Source organism: Thunnus albacares, chromosome 22, assembly GCF_914725855.1.
Source record: "Thunnus albacares chromosome 22, fThuAlb1.1, whole genome shotgun sequence".
NCBI lineage: Eukaryota > Metazoa > Chordata > Actinopteri > Scombriformes > Scombridae > Thunnus > Thunnus albacares.
This window is the reverse complement of record NC_058127.1, coordinates 14,014,243-14,029,147: the sequence shown is the minus strand read 5'-3', so window position 1 is coordinate 14,029,147 and position 14,905 is coordinate 14,014,243. Positions and strand designations below refer to the sequence as shown.

The 14,905-nt window shown below is 37.2% G+C and overlaps 2 protein-coding genes across 4 annotated transcripts; both read left to right on the top strand.

The window, feature by feature from the left end:
* Nucleotides 1-2,183: 2,183 nt before the first annotated feature.
* LOC122973451 (transmembrane protein 272-like) lies at nt 2,184-7,767 on the top strand. The gene is made up of 5 exons (XM_044340986.1): nt 2,184-2,299; nt 3,937-4,022; nt 4,131-4,181; nt 4,373-4,579; nt 6,627-7,767. Exons 2-5 carry the CDS (start codon nt 3,959-3,961, stop codon nt 6,833-6,835), a joined length of 531 nt encoding a protein of 176 aa, XP_044196921.1. The 5' UTR covers nt 2,184-2,299; nt 3,937-3,958; the 3' UTR covers nt 6,836-7,767.
* A 1,476-nt stretch (nt 7,768-9,243) lies between these two features.
* LOC122973452 (transmembrane protein 272-like) lies at nt 9,244-14,261 on the top strand. Of its 3 annotated transcripts, XR_006400021.1 has the most exons (8): nt 9,244-9,369; nt 10,051-10,125; nt 10,226-10,276; nt 10,443-10,625; nt 10,880-11,008; nt 12,333-12,408; nt 12,975-13,100; nt 13,503-14,261. XR_006400021.1 is itself a non-coding variant. In XM_044340988.1 (7 exons), exons 2-6 carry the CDS (start codon nt 10,068-10,070, stop codon nt 12,350-12,352), a joined length of 441 nt encoding a protein of 146 aa, XP_044196923.1. In that variant the 5' UTR covers nt 9,255-9,369; nt 10,051-10,067; the 3' UTR covers nt 12,353-12,408; nt 12,975-14,261. The 3 variants fall into 3 exon arrangements, 2 of the variants coding, with proteins under 2 accessions (XP_044196923.1, XP_044196922.1); XM_044340988.1 differs by having other exon boundaries at nt 9,255-9,369; nt 12,975-14,261; XM_044340987.1 differs by lacking the exons at nt 12,333-12,408; nt 12,975-13,100; nt 13,503-14,261 and having other exon boundaries at nt 9,257-9,369; nt 10,880-11,179.
* Nucleotides 14,262-14,905: the final 644 nt, after the last annotated feature.

Genomic DNA, 14,905 nt, shown 5'->3' with positions numbered 1-14,905 from the left:
TTTTTCTCCTCCATATCTCAAAGAAAGCCAACCCTTGACCAACAGGATCTTGTGTAACTTTTTAAGTATGGCAGCTCAGTGAGAGCACAGGATTTTCCCCCCCATTACTTTCATCTATTTTCCTGCTTTTTGAACCCTTTTTCTTTAATTCTACCTAAAGCATTTCATGTAAAATGATTCAAACTTCTGCTTTGAACGGTACCATGTAAATATTTTGTATTATCTCAATAGTAATATTCTGAAAATGTGTAAATAAGACCTGTTAGTGCACCAAATCACATTCAAAAATATTATAATTTAATGGGTATAAAAACATAATGTTTTAAAGTGTCTATACATTCACTGAACTCCTAAATCTGCACAGGTGTACATCTTTTTATCTTGTTAAAGGGGACATATCATGCTTTTTCTGATTTTCTGATATGTATATACTATTACGATGTTGGATATCTATGTTAAACATGGTTAAAGTTCCAAAACTTGAGGTTAACGTGTGTAGAAATGCTCCCTGCAAGTCAGAAGCTGAGGCTCTGAATGCTTCGTTTGCAACGTTTTTCCTAGCTTGCTGACAAGTTAGCGTCGGCTTGTTGCATGCCCATAAACGGCCATTGTTTCATGTTCCTTGGTTGCTAGGTTGTTGCTAAGGTTATTATTTATTATTATTTATTTGTATGTATGTTATTTGTGTTGTCCACTCTTGTATTTCAGATTGGATTCGGGCTCAAACATGTGTGGATGTATTTGGGAGGTTGACATTTTGAGTAAAGAATGAGAAAAAGTTGTGAAATCCTACTACTATAGTTTGTTGCATGGTTTGTTGACGTAGCCTCTCGAGTGGCCAGAACAGAGTGGACTCCTCAGGAGAGCAGCCTTAAAGGCCCAATACGTAACTCAGTCATTTGGTCGCCTGTCAATGGTGTCATTTCTCTTTTGCGCATGTGTCAGCATTGTGGTTGTCCTTCAGTATCTGTCATAAATTGACCTTTTATCCAGTTTTAAGCCACATTTTTAAAATACAATTAGATCTTGATTGTTTTTAACTATATCTTTTAACCAGATGAAGGATTTTAGTCATCGGACATCTAGATCTTAAGTTATCAGAGACAAGCTGAGCAAACGTCCGCAGCAAACGTTCGTAGCCTCTCTGGACATCCTGTGTCCACTGAACAAAGTCAGAGAAACATTGATATTTAGTGTGAAACTGCTTTATTCTGTGTTTTTACTGGTTTTAATCATCATGTACATTTGTTTTGGAGAGGAGGATAATTCAGCTCCTGATAAAAAACCGCAGAATGATTAACACTAAAGGAATCCTAACCGGGACAAACTGACTGCAATGACGGCAATGGTGGCTGTTTAACAATGGAGACAACAACTCCCATAATCCCACGCTACGTCAACAAACTCTTGCTGCGTTCCTTCTCTCTGGCATACTTAGTACGTACCGCAGCTGCCCTTATTAAGTACATAAGGTACAAAAGTACAAAGCATTAAAAGGCAGCTGCAGTACAGACATTGCGGCTTCTGTTGTTGCTCTGCCAATGTGCTGTCATTGGTCTGTTCTCTTTCAGCAGCTCAGTTGATGTGACGTATCTTCCGCTGTGCAGAGGCTTGTGGGTCAGAATAGCCAGAAAAACATGGTGGCTTGCATACTGCAAAATGTGACCGGATGTAGTACCCCCTGGTACTTTTGGCATACTGCATTTGACATCCTATGTATTGGGACATATTAGGCTAAATCTTTTTCTGGCATATTTAATAGTATGATAATATGGGTATCGGAACACATCCTCTGTCTTTTGTTATTGTTTTGATTGAGAGACCCCTCATGGCAGAAAATTACATAGCCTATTGTGCACTTAAAGAGACAGGAGCTAAGACAACCTGTTTCAGACAGAGGCTGAGCTTAGGGGCCGCATAAACGGCTAGTATAAGATAAATAAGAATTTTTTTAAAACTGTTAATCCTGCAAATATGTTCCAGTTGAGCCCCAGACCAAAAATATAGACGTTGAAATGTGCGTGATATGTCCCCTTTAAATTAACGAAATGTGCTTTGGACGACAGACACATCCTGATGCTATTTTGTTTTTATTTAGAATTTATTTAGAAATAAAACATTTTTGGCCTCGTGCAGGAGTCTGGTATGGCATGAGTCATTTTTACAATCAGCTGACCGCATGAACGCCTCCTCTCACTGTGTGTCTGCGCGCTCCCGAGGAGGTTTGGCATCCCACAAGGCGCGGCTGTCAAGAGTCCCAGCAGCACACCGGGAGGAGGTAAACAGACCCACAGAAAAGGTAAGAGTCAAAGAATAAGACGGGAAACAGAGATTTCACGCATAAATAGATTGTGTTGACGGTTACCGGAGACTGTGCGGTTGTATTTGGAGAATAAACTCATTTCCGAGGAGCAGAAGTCAACTTTATGTCAGTGTGTTACCGGGGCGCGGCGCTGAACATTCAGCCAACTTTCAAATAAAAGGCGAGGCCGTGTTTTAACCTTATCTGGTCTGATTTGGTTGTATTTGCTTAGCCTGTCACTTCTAAAGGACTTACCTCGCCCTGTTTTTAGTGAGGAAGTGCACCGAGTAGTTTTTTTTAGGCTTCCTGTCGTAGGATTTTATTCTTAATTTATCGTGATAATAAAGCGGGAGTTAAACGAACCAATTTCTCTGAATATTTCCCCCCATTTCCTTAATTTCTGCTGTCTGTTTATGTGTTGTAATAGGTTGTTTCCTGCTGCTGCTGTTCCTGTAATATTGGTCAAACTGGCTCTGCTGGGAATGCAGTCAAACCTCTTGGCTGTAATTCAGAGAATAGTCTCTCCTCATAATCAGTCATGTTAAAGAACTGTAGTGTGTGAGCATAAATCCACACTGTGTGCAGTTCAAGTCACTATAGCCCATGTAATTATATTTGCTGTTGGTGCTAGACACTCAAATAGTTACTGCATGGGAGCCTAAATTAAATTTGGGTAGTTGTGGTCAACTGAACCCACTAACTCATGATTTAATCACTCCAACAGTCACATGTTTGTACAGCTGTTTGAATGCTTTGTCTTAACCCAACTAAAACACAACTCTTACATGCTCTTTGTACTTCCCCTAAAAGCTTCAAACCGGTTTATAAGACAAACTACATGCATTTGAAAATTACATTACTAAGTCAAATACAAATTCAAAATGGACTCATTTACTGCTTACAAAAAGAGACAGGTATCTGCATGGCGTGTCGAGCAAAAATCGAGCAAAAATCCCAAATACTCACTGGTTTAAGCTTCTCAAATGTGAAGATTTGCTGCTTTTCTCTGTTTTGTATCAATGTAAATTAGATATTTCAAGGTTTTGTGGTTTTGGTTGGACAAAATCATCTATTTGAAGATGTCATCTTGGTGTCCAGGGCATAAATTAATTATGCATGTTTCACTATTTTCAGACATTTTATAGACTAAGTGATTAATTGATTAATCAATACTGAAATTGCAGCCCTACATTAAAGTGCAGAACCAGGTTTAGTGCCAAGTAGGTTTTCACATACAAGTAATTTGCCTCTTGTGTTGTGGTGTCGAAGCAGTCAAAAATATACACTTCAGATTGAAATGTCATTCAAATCCACCACAGTGCTAAATCTTTTTATTATTTTTACAGCATGAAAACAAACATATTTTACTTTTAACTACAAATTTCAAACACATCATTTGCAAATTTTCCAATGTCTTTCCAATAAGAAATGTTACTTCTTGAGTTGGGAAGAAGAGTGAAAGTAAAACCTAGTAATTCTTTTTCTTGCTTTGTTGCTTTGCTGTGTTTTTTTCCCCTCTTGTTTCTTATCTGATAAAGACAAAAAAATCACAGTCAGCTTTCAGTGTGCAGATATTTTTACTTTTTAAAAACATGGCCAATATTAGCCAGTGATTTCTTTATCTTCCTCTGTAGGTTAGAGTCTTAATTGCTGATAATGTCAAACGCTGGGCTTATTCAACGCATGCGCAGTCCTCCTCAACCCCCAACACCGATACTAGGTGAGATGTTCTGACGGTCAGAGTCATACACACTTGTGTCATAGTTTAATTGTTGTCAGATAAAAGCGTGTGTGTGCTTTTGTTTAAATATATTCTTCCTTCTTGCAGCATGTTCAAAACTGGTTTTCTGCATCATGCCCATTGCTCAGATTGCAATCGGTGAGTGACAGATGGGCGTGCTATGATTAAAGTTTACAGACATTTTGTTCACTGAATTGTTATGATTTTGAGATGTCAGAAAGTCCAATTTTTTCTGTACTTCTGGTTAAATAAATTCTTGAATTTTGTGAAAACGCTAAATGACCAACCAAGAAAGTCTCATAAAATTGTCATCCATCTGTGTCCAACAGGTGCAATACACCTGAATGACTGCCCGCGGCAACACTACATTCCCATCTATTTGATAGTGGTGGGAGTATTTGGCCTGATCCTGTCGGTACTCTCCTGCCTGCCCTGCGCTCAGGAGCCCAAAGATGGCACCGCTAACCCCCTCAGCCGACTCTGCACAATCTGGAACTCTTTGACTTCTTTCTTCATCTTCTGCTGGTTCATCGCTGGTAAGTTTAAACCATGGTAGGCTGACAAATAAGGCAAGTGACAGGAAGCATGACAAAGGATGGTTCTCACCATGGCCAAGAGGAATTCGTGTTTCTGATTGTCTCTGGCTGGTAGTCATTTGTTTAACTTCTGTATCGGGACACCTCAAACATAGTTGTGGTCAACAGGTGACGACCGTTCAAATTTGGTAAAGGGGACGCATCATGCACATTTCCAGGTCTATATTCATATTCTGGGGCTCTACTGGAATATCTTTGCATGATTTACAGTTAAAAAAAACTCCTTATTTATCTTATACTGGCTCTTTATGCAGCCCCTCAGTTCAGCCTCTGTCTGAAACAGGCTGTTTTAGCTCCTGTCGCCTTTATGGCCCCCCTCCCACTGTGTTTTCACTGGCCAACTTCCGGAAACTGCGTCTCAGGAGACGTCCAGTGGCTCTGGAGGCTACATAAACAAACATTAGTAGTTGGATTTCACTTCTTTTTCTCGTTCTTTAATCAAAATGTCAGCCTCTCAAATACAAAAAGCCTGAATCCGATCCGAAATATGCAAATGGATGACATAAACAACCCATGGAACAGCCTTAACAACAACCTTAGCAACAAAGGCGACCAATGGAAAGCTGCTTGTGGGCATACATGAACAAGAGCCGAACTATGTGTGCATTTAAAGGTTTTAATGCACACCTGCCTGCCAGTCAGAGAAGAGTATTCAACCAGACCATGGTATGAGATGATATATTATTTACCATGAATCTTGGAACATACTGTCAAAGAGATTTGTAATTCCCACCTGAAGAATCAATTAAAAGACAAAGAAACGTGGAAATATAGAAACTAAGTAGAAAGAGGAAAGGTATTTCTGTTATGCAGTCAGATCTTTGCCGAGGATGCTGTTGAAATGAGAACTCGGGTCATACTAAGATAGAGGAAATTGACTCTCCTTTAAACTAAAATTCCATTAAAGTTCACCAGATGGTGAATAAACACACTGCAGTAACAGGTAGAGGCCACTAGATGTCCACCTTATGTCTTTAGAGTCTCTAGAGGTCCAATCTTGTCAAACCACGTTTTTTACAATTCCACAGCTGCACACAAACTCCTTTAGGTTGACATATTCTGTTTGGAATCAATCTCGTAAATGTAATATGTCTCTCTGAGAGACTAGGGGCAGGAACATGCAATAATCTCGCCCTCGATCCTCTAAAAGTCACAGCTTTACTAACTTCACCCTTTATTTTAGGCAGCATATGAATGTGAACACACCGTGTGTGTGTTTGTTGGTGCAGAATGTAGTCAGCCCAATTTAATTAAACATTTGATACATATTTTGAGGCTTAATTTTACGAGATGTCCTGAATAATTGTTACTGCTCAAAACTGTTGATTTGAAGGACACCGAAGATGCTGGCACAATATAGTGTGTAAGCTACAACATACATTCACTAACTCCATGCAATAGAAAAATGTTTTGGAAAAGTAAAGTTAAATTTCTCCTCAGACTAAAAGCAGATTTTAATCACCACATCACTGTGCTGGAGACTGTGCAGAAAATGGAAACATTTTGCAATGATGATGCAAAATTGTGCAAAGTGAATCCTTGTACTCTAAGGCAGTGGCTGAGCATTGTTGAAGAGATGTATGATATGGAAAGAACAGTTTGAGAAAATGTTTAGTGCTTATAAAACCCATCACAAGAACACTACTAAAATTGTATTTAAAAAATGAGAAGACTTTTGTATCAACAAAACCAAAAGCAAGAAAAGGTGGAGCCATGTGTAGAGAAGATAACACAAGAAAGGACAGCTTTGCTTTAACATTAGACATAATTGCACAAAATGTTAGAAGTTAGATTAGACTAAATAATATCTGACAATCATATTAGATAATTACTCTTAACATCAAACAATCCTGCCAACATTGTCTGAAATGCTCCAAATCTTTGATTATTTCTTTCATTATTGGTATAAAGTCAAGAATTGTAATTTTAGATGTGGAATTACTGAAACTGTCATAAAAAAACACAAAGTGTATTTTTTTTCTTCTAGGTAATGTGTGGATCTACTCTATTTATCAGCCCAACTACAACAAGAACACAACAAGTGTGGATCCCTACTGTGACAAGACGCTCTACCTATTTGCCTTCTGGACCACCACCTTGGTCTACATCCTCTTGGGTTTGTTCCTGTTGTGTGGCTGTTGCGTCCTTGTTTGCTTCTTACTGTGTGGCCGTGCCGACCCGGACGACAACATCTAGAGACAAATAAATAAAAGAGTGAGGGGGCAAGATGCATCTGATGGGGCTGCAATGAGGATTACTTGTAGTACTCCTCATTTTATCACTTAAACATCAGCAAGTAGTAAAACAGTTAAAGTAGATTAAGAGTGCACTTTATTTACTGGATGAACCCTTTGTTGTCTCTAGTTAATGTTAATGGGTCATTATTTGCAGCACAAAATTTGCAACACATAATTTTTCTTATTTTAACACCTATCATGCATTGTAGTGGTATTTCTAATCACACAGCGTTCTTGTGGGTGGACCAATAGATACATACTTAACTCTAAAATGGTGTAGATGAATCTTTTCTCACTGCTGAACCTTTTCTACCTCTGCAGATGCTGCAGTACATTCTGTTTGTAGGTAATTAATAAATTAATAGTGCCTTTCCAAAAGATATATATGTATATGTATGAGATCTACTGTTTACATGCTGAGCCAGTAATTGAACTATTTCCAGATACGATAAAATTATAAAATGTGTGTACTGTGCAAATTCATTTTCCCTTATTATTATATCTTTTTTACACTGATACCTGTTTGTATATAATTTGTTTCAACGGTCATTTAACCAATCAAAGTCCGCATCGTGCCTGTCAGGCACCAGACAATAATGTTTTATACTCCATAAACTTGTGTAAAATACTATATGATACATAAAGCAGGGGGTTTGTTCTCTGAGGAAACCAACTTTTTGATGGTTTCCTTTTAGTTTTCCACTGTTTATGGTTTAATCACAACATATACTGAACTTAGTTTCCAGATCAAACTGTATCAGAGGAGTTTCACTGCTGTAACTGATTTACTCTAAATGTTAAGATGATATATTATTTACCAAGAACCTTGGAATATACTATCAGAGATTTTGTAATTTCCACCTGAAGAATCAATTAAAAGAGAAAGAATTATTCCATGTCACTTCTTTATCTTCACAGGGACTGAAGACGTCTCTAGCACTAGGGCCATTTTTGAATATTTAATTTGCAGTTTTTTGATCATTTTGGCTGTGTTAAAGCATTCGGCATAAATTTTGACGAGGGTGTGGACTCTTCTTATCAATTTTGGAAATTCTATGGCCATTACAGCATAAAATCATGCATTCTCTTATATCACGCTTTCAATCTAGAGCACTGGCTTCAAAATTGTAGTTATTACTATTTTCTACCAGACTGAACAATTTTCTCATGTTTGCATGTTTGCCAGGGCAAAAATATGTATGTGTGTGTGTGTGTGTGTGTGTGTGTGTGTGTGTGTGTATATATAGATAGAAAGATCAGTCTCATAATTCATGAATGCACTTGGAAGGATTCACAAATGTATTTTTGGATTTATATATATAAATGACTCTGTCCACAAAAGTATTTTTGAATGCACACAAAAATATTTATCGTTGTATATAAATGTAACAAAATATCCACATAAAAATTAAGGTTCACAAATATATTTCTAATTAACACACAAATATTTGTTTTAAATATATGTAATAGAAATCCACATATATCTATATATATCATATATAATTTTCATGACAAACATATTTGGATGTTATTACATTTATATACAAACTGTTGAACCTGCATTTACAAACTGTTCGTCATTTTTGAACACAGTTGCCAGATATTTATCTGAAAAATATATATATTTTTTCATTTATAAACATAGTAGCATCATGTCAAAAACCGGCATTTAAAGGGTTGAAATTCTGAAAATGAATGAGTATTTGGTAATTATGATCAGGACTGAAGTTGGTTAAACATTTAACTCAGTTTAAGTGGAAAATTATATTAATATAGTTTTATGGCAGTTTTTTTTTGACACGGACATTTTTTTCCTTAAACAACATCAGTGCAACTTTTTTAAAGTGAGGCACAAGCTCTAGAGGAATGATGTAGATTCAATAAATACCCTATTGACTCAACTTATTGCAGTATGATACATCCTCTTGCAAGCATCAAAAGAAACTTAGAAAATAAAGCTGAATTTCTGATTAATTTAAGTCGATGTTCCCTTTATGGATATTTAGAAAGAAAAAAAGAGACATTTAATGTCAATGAAAAGTTTAATTAACTTATGTTGAAATGTTTGTCAAGAAAGATTCAGTTGTAGGACAAGACAAAAAAAACACACATAAAGGTAGCAGTGTATAAATTGTATTTCTAAACATCGGAGAGACCTCAGAAATTTATATTTCTGAACACTAAAAGTATAATAAGGAGTCCATGAAAATTCCAAACCTGTGTCACATTTGAAGTAATAAAGATAAATACCAAATTCAAATTCAAGTTTCTGACTCACTGCCTCCCATTACCAGACACTTATAATAGAAAGAGCAATCTAAAAAAAGACACTCAACTAGGAAATTGAGACCTACAATGACAAACCTTACAAGAACTTGTGAACGATGAGCTCTCTGAAACCTTTTAATAGATACATAACAGTCTCTCGAATGGGCTTTCACTTTCCCTTCCAGCAACCAGAGACGAGGTGCAGATCATCTGATACGCAGCAAGGTAAACATATTTGATTAATAGTTTAAAATCAAATATTAGTTTATTGTGCTTAAGAAAGAATGATCAAACCATCCTCTCCCTGTAGAAACTGTTATTGGTTATTTTACTAGATTTATGTTACCGTTAGTATTCTTGCTGATCCTGTTGCTGCTGTTGCTAAAAGTAGAAAAACACCATAAAATTTGTCCTTTACTTAAAGGGAAGTAGACTAGCAGGGTGGCAACTAATGATTTTCATTGTTGATTTATCTACTGATTGTTTTCTCTATTAATTGATTATTTGTGTGGTCTATAAATTGTCAACAAATTGTGAAAAATGCCCATCACAAGTTCCCAGAGGACATGGTTACTTTTTTCCACTCAATAGTCCAAAACCCAAAGATAAGCAGTTTATTATCACAGAGGAATGTTAAAACCATAAATATTAATATTTGGGAAGCTGGAACCAGTGAATTTTTGCATAGATATTGCTCGAATGATTGTTAGATTATCAAAATTGTAGCAGATCAATTTATCAACTAATTGTTGCAGCTTTGTAGACTACAGTAGGCTATGTGCATTAGTAGTGTTATTTCACCACTATATTATGATGAAGAGCACTTCTTGTGAAATATTGTACTTCCAGTTGTTTGTACCTGGAAAAAACAAGCTGCTGATGTCCTGTATCTCTTTCTGTCTGTAGACTGATCATTACTGACAATGCCAGAGAGTGGCAAATACACCAAGTGCCTTGCTAAAACTCCAATAGTGATACTAGGTGAGAAACAGTGATGAACTAAGGTCCTCACATCCTCACATCATCTGCAGCTGCTGCAGGTGTCATTGTTGACCTGAAAATATTGTCTATCTTCCCGCAGTATGTGCCTCAGTGATTATGTGCATCATGCCTGTTGTTCAGCTAGCAGTAGGTAAGTGACTGTGCATTTACTGTCATGAGGGTGTATTAAAATTGTATTTTTTTAAAATTATTTTTTCCTGACTTTTGTAATATCAGATGACCATAATTGGTTATTGAAATCATCACCAGTAAAATTAAGTACAATGATTAACAGATTTTGTCCTTGTGTCTCACAGGAGCTATGTACCAATATGAGTGTCCACGACAGCCCTACATCCCCATCTACTTAATGGTAATGGGAGTCATCCCCCTGCTGCTGTCTGTGCTCGCCATCCTGCCCTGCTTCGCCGGCTTTGGAAATCAAAGCAAGCTCTGGAGCTGCCTGGTCTCTGTCTTTTTCTTCTGCTGGTTCATCACTGGTAAGCTCAAAGACTGCAACCAATGCATAATCAATGCACTGACCTATTAATGTAAGTTTAAAGAGAAATAATGATATTAAATTTTCCTATCATGCTTATTGGTGAATAAATGCAGTGCAGTAACATTTACAGGCCTCTAGATTTAGCACACAGATGCTTCACTCTTGTTCCACTGTGTTGTACTTGTTATATGATGGGAAAACACATTTACCTCTGTTAGAAGTATGAATTTGCTTGGGCCTCTTTTTCTCAAGGTAATGTGTGGATTTACTCCATCTACGAACCCAACTACAATAAGACAACGACCAGTGTGGAACCCTACTGCAACAAGACGCTCTACATGTTTGCCGTCTGGTCCACCAACCTCACCTACATCCTGTCAGGTCTCTTGATTTTGTCTGGCTGTTGCACATTCCTCCTTTTAGAAGACAGCAACCCAACAAACGTTTAGGATTGTTGGTGGATTTAATAACAGTAATGTAAAGTATATTAATCTTTGTTTTCAAAGATGTCTGATGTACATTCTGGAGATATTAAAATCACCTCAAGTACCAGTGTCACATGTTTTTATTATTCATCTCTTATCCCAAAAATACTAACTACTACTAAGCAGAGAGATCTTCAAACAGAGTGCTGATTTGAAAAAATATATATCTCGAACAGACAACCCAGTTGACACAGAGATGGAGAAAATAAGATTAATGGACTAAGAGGACAAACAAACCAGACACTGTTATCTGTGTTATCTCTTTTCTACACCCCAGATAGTGACAGTATCTCATAATCTATATGACGATTAAATAACAGTACACATGTATACCATTAAAAGGCAAGAAAATATTAGGAGATGTTATTGATATGCTGTATTATTGCATGTCATGTAATCTTATGTGGGTTGGACTGTTTTTAATGGTATGACACGAAAAAAAAATCATTAATTCATAGGATGTTGTGACCTTGTTTTGTAGCTTACCTTGACTTAAATTATCATGTAATAATGCCCAAAGCTTCTCTATTTTAATTAAGATACAAGTCTGATAACTTTATTAATGCCATGAATTCACTTGGCATGACAAAATAATTTTTTTTGCTCTGTTTTCCTTACCACTCTCTCCATGTGCTTGAGTCCAAGATGGATTGAGTAATGTGAAATATACTTTCTTAATTTGTGGTCACATGATTACTTTTGTTTATGGTTACCTAAATAAAGGGGGCAGCTCATTTTGCCCACTGTCTCGATTTACCCCGTTCTCCCCCACACAGAGTTTTTAAATCTGAAGTCTGTGGCAACTTTCTCATGCTGGTGCACCAGAACTGCTGGAAGTACATTTCTGTGGTGGAAAAAAGGCTAAAAATAGGGGAGGGGGATGCAGACCCTATGCAGACATTGAAACCATAGACAGTGTTTTTGTAATTACTCAAAATTCCAGAAGAGGGAGACAAAAGTCCCACACTGCAGCTTAAACAGGTTCTTGTCTGGAAACTTTTCACTTTATCTTCATCATTCATGAGCTGCAGCCCATTTGACACACATAAAGGTATAACATGTCTGATTTTTTCTCAAAACATATTTTGATACTGTTAATTTACTGTTATTATTGAGTTTAAATACATTTTCTGCTAAAAAAAAAAAAAAAAAAAGCAACTTCCTGTTTTCAGACTCAACTTTTGCAGCTTGTATGATCTGACATGTTTCTCCCTCTGTAGGTTCAACTCACCATTACTAATAATGTCAGAGACACATTTCAAGACATCTGCAGACGTCATCCCTCTACAGCAGTAGGTGAGTGATAGTGACGTGCAAAAGTCATGTATGCTTGTGTTCACAGTGGCGGCACATAGGTCAGTGTTGACTTTCAAATATGTTCTGTCTGTCAACAGTATGTTCAAAGGTGATTCTCTGCATCTTGCTCATCACTCAGATAACTCTGTCTGTATTTTCTTTTTATTTTGCTGTATTTCTGGGCTGCAACCATTGGGCAGTGGGTGTGTGGCCCCCAGAAAATAACAATGTGCAGGGTGTGAGTGTGGGACTCTATAAAAATGTAGCGAAAAAAAAAAGCTACAAAAATGGCAAACACAGCACTGATGCTCTGCTTGTTCAGCAGTTATTTGATAAATTACTTGTATTGTTTCCCTTACTGCCAAATTTTTTTTGCACTTATGGCAGTGAGCAGTCGTAGTCAATTCGAGTAAAGTATAAAGTATAACCTAAAGTCTGTTTCATTCTGTCTGCTCTGGACTCTGTGTGTGTGTTTGTGTGTTTGGGGAGGGGGGGGGGGGTATTTTTAGAATTGTAATTTTAGATGTGGAATTACTGAAACACAGAGTGTATTTTTTTTCTTCTAGGTAATGTGTGGATCTACTCTATTTATCAGCCCAATTACAACAAGAACACAAGTGTGGATCCCTACTGCAACAAGACGCTCTACTTGTTTGCCTTCTGGACCACCACCTTGGTCTACATCCTCTTGGGTTTGTTCCTGTTGTGTGGCTGTGACGTCCTTGTCTGCTTCTTACTGTGTGGCCACGCTGACCCCAACGACGACATCTAGAGACAAATAAATAAAAGAGTTAGGGGGCAAGATACATCTGATTGGGGCTGCAATGAGCTGGCTGCTGAAGGTGTTGCATGTATCTCAAGCTACACACACTCGCTAATTATTTGTAGTATTGGAGTATCGGGATGTCTTGGTTTGTGACAGTCAGCGATCCCTTTTACATTACACATTTGAGCCATTGTTAATATAAAAATATTGATTAGTGTAGTTTCAAATCCAAGATCTGTAAAGGTGAAACATCCGTATGAGAGAAGAACAGAAGTCTAACAGCCCTTCATATACAAACACAGTGTACTTTTGGTTTCTTTGTCTTTAGGTAATGTGTGGATCAACTTGATCTATGAACCCAACTACAAGAAGACAAGGTGACACAAAGATGTAGATCCTTACTGCAAAACACTCTACCTGTTTGCCTTCTGGACCGCCAACATGACCTACATCCCAATAGGTCTGTTCATTTGCTGCTGCTACTGTTGCCCCCGTCACCTTCCTAATTAGATGCAAAGTTAATTAAAAAACGTATAGAGAAGATCACAGTGGAGGTGCAGTGTGGATTTAATATCATACATATTTTACCTTTGAAGCCGCAGCAGCTTTCCTACAAAATTACCTCAAGCACCAGCACCACATGGTTTATTTATAATTTGCATATAAAATACTGTAATTTCTTTGTATTTTTCTTTTTTTTACAATTTTTAAATTTTACTACACGACAGTATTTTTACTACCACAAAAATATGTGTTTGGATATTATAATATTTTCTATCATAAAGTAATAAGTGGTCCAGACTGAAATATCTCAACAATTGTTGAGTGGATTTCTATTACATTTTGTACATTTATGTCATTCATGTCAGCTGTACTTTGCGTTTACTGCTAATTAGCAAATGTTAGCCCTCAGTGTGTTCCTGCTAACTCCACCCACCTGATCCCCACACCTGTCTGTGCACCTGCTCCTCATTCCCTCATTAGTCACCTAGTAGCCTATAAATCAGCGTTTTCCCCCTCAGTCTTTGCCAGCCCATCTTGTTAATGTAATCACGATTTGTTCAATAAGGATATCCTAAGCATACAACATAGCACTCCAAAAATCTCGCACTGAACTTTTAAGTACCAGCCATGAAAATAAGAAGTTCTGTCACATGCATGACTACATATTCTCCCAACTTACATGTTAAGTCAGTTTTTAAATGGCACTGCCACATTCTATAATCAGATCCAGAACTAGCTACTAACTTTAAAGATCACCTCCCCCTCATCTCGCCCCTCTTGTTGACATGACCATAAATTGATGGAGATTTTTGGTGCATGCAAATTCTGTGCATAAGAATAGACCTGCACAACCCATTCAGACACCTCTCAGCCCTCTCCGTGGAAAGTATCGCAGTGGTAACTGTGCACAATATAACAACACCTCCAAGATCACACATTTCAGTCATTATCACACAGAGAAACAGTTCCCTATCAAAAGTGTGATCACCTGCTCTTCCACACATATGGTTTGCATGTTGCATTGTCCTTGTGGTTTATAGTATATAGGTAAAAAACAAAACAAATACATTGTATTTGAGTCTTTGGCTTTCCTTTACTAATCCTCATTTTTATCACTGTAATGGAAAGAGATTAGAAATCCAGCATGAAAATGACATTAAACAAGGAACCTCATGCCCACATGCCCACAAACTGTCCTTTTTTGAGTTTTTTATTGGGTCATTATGT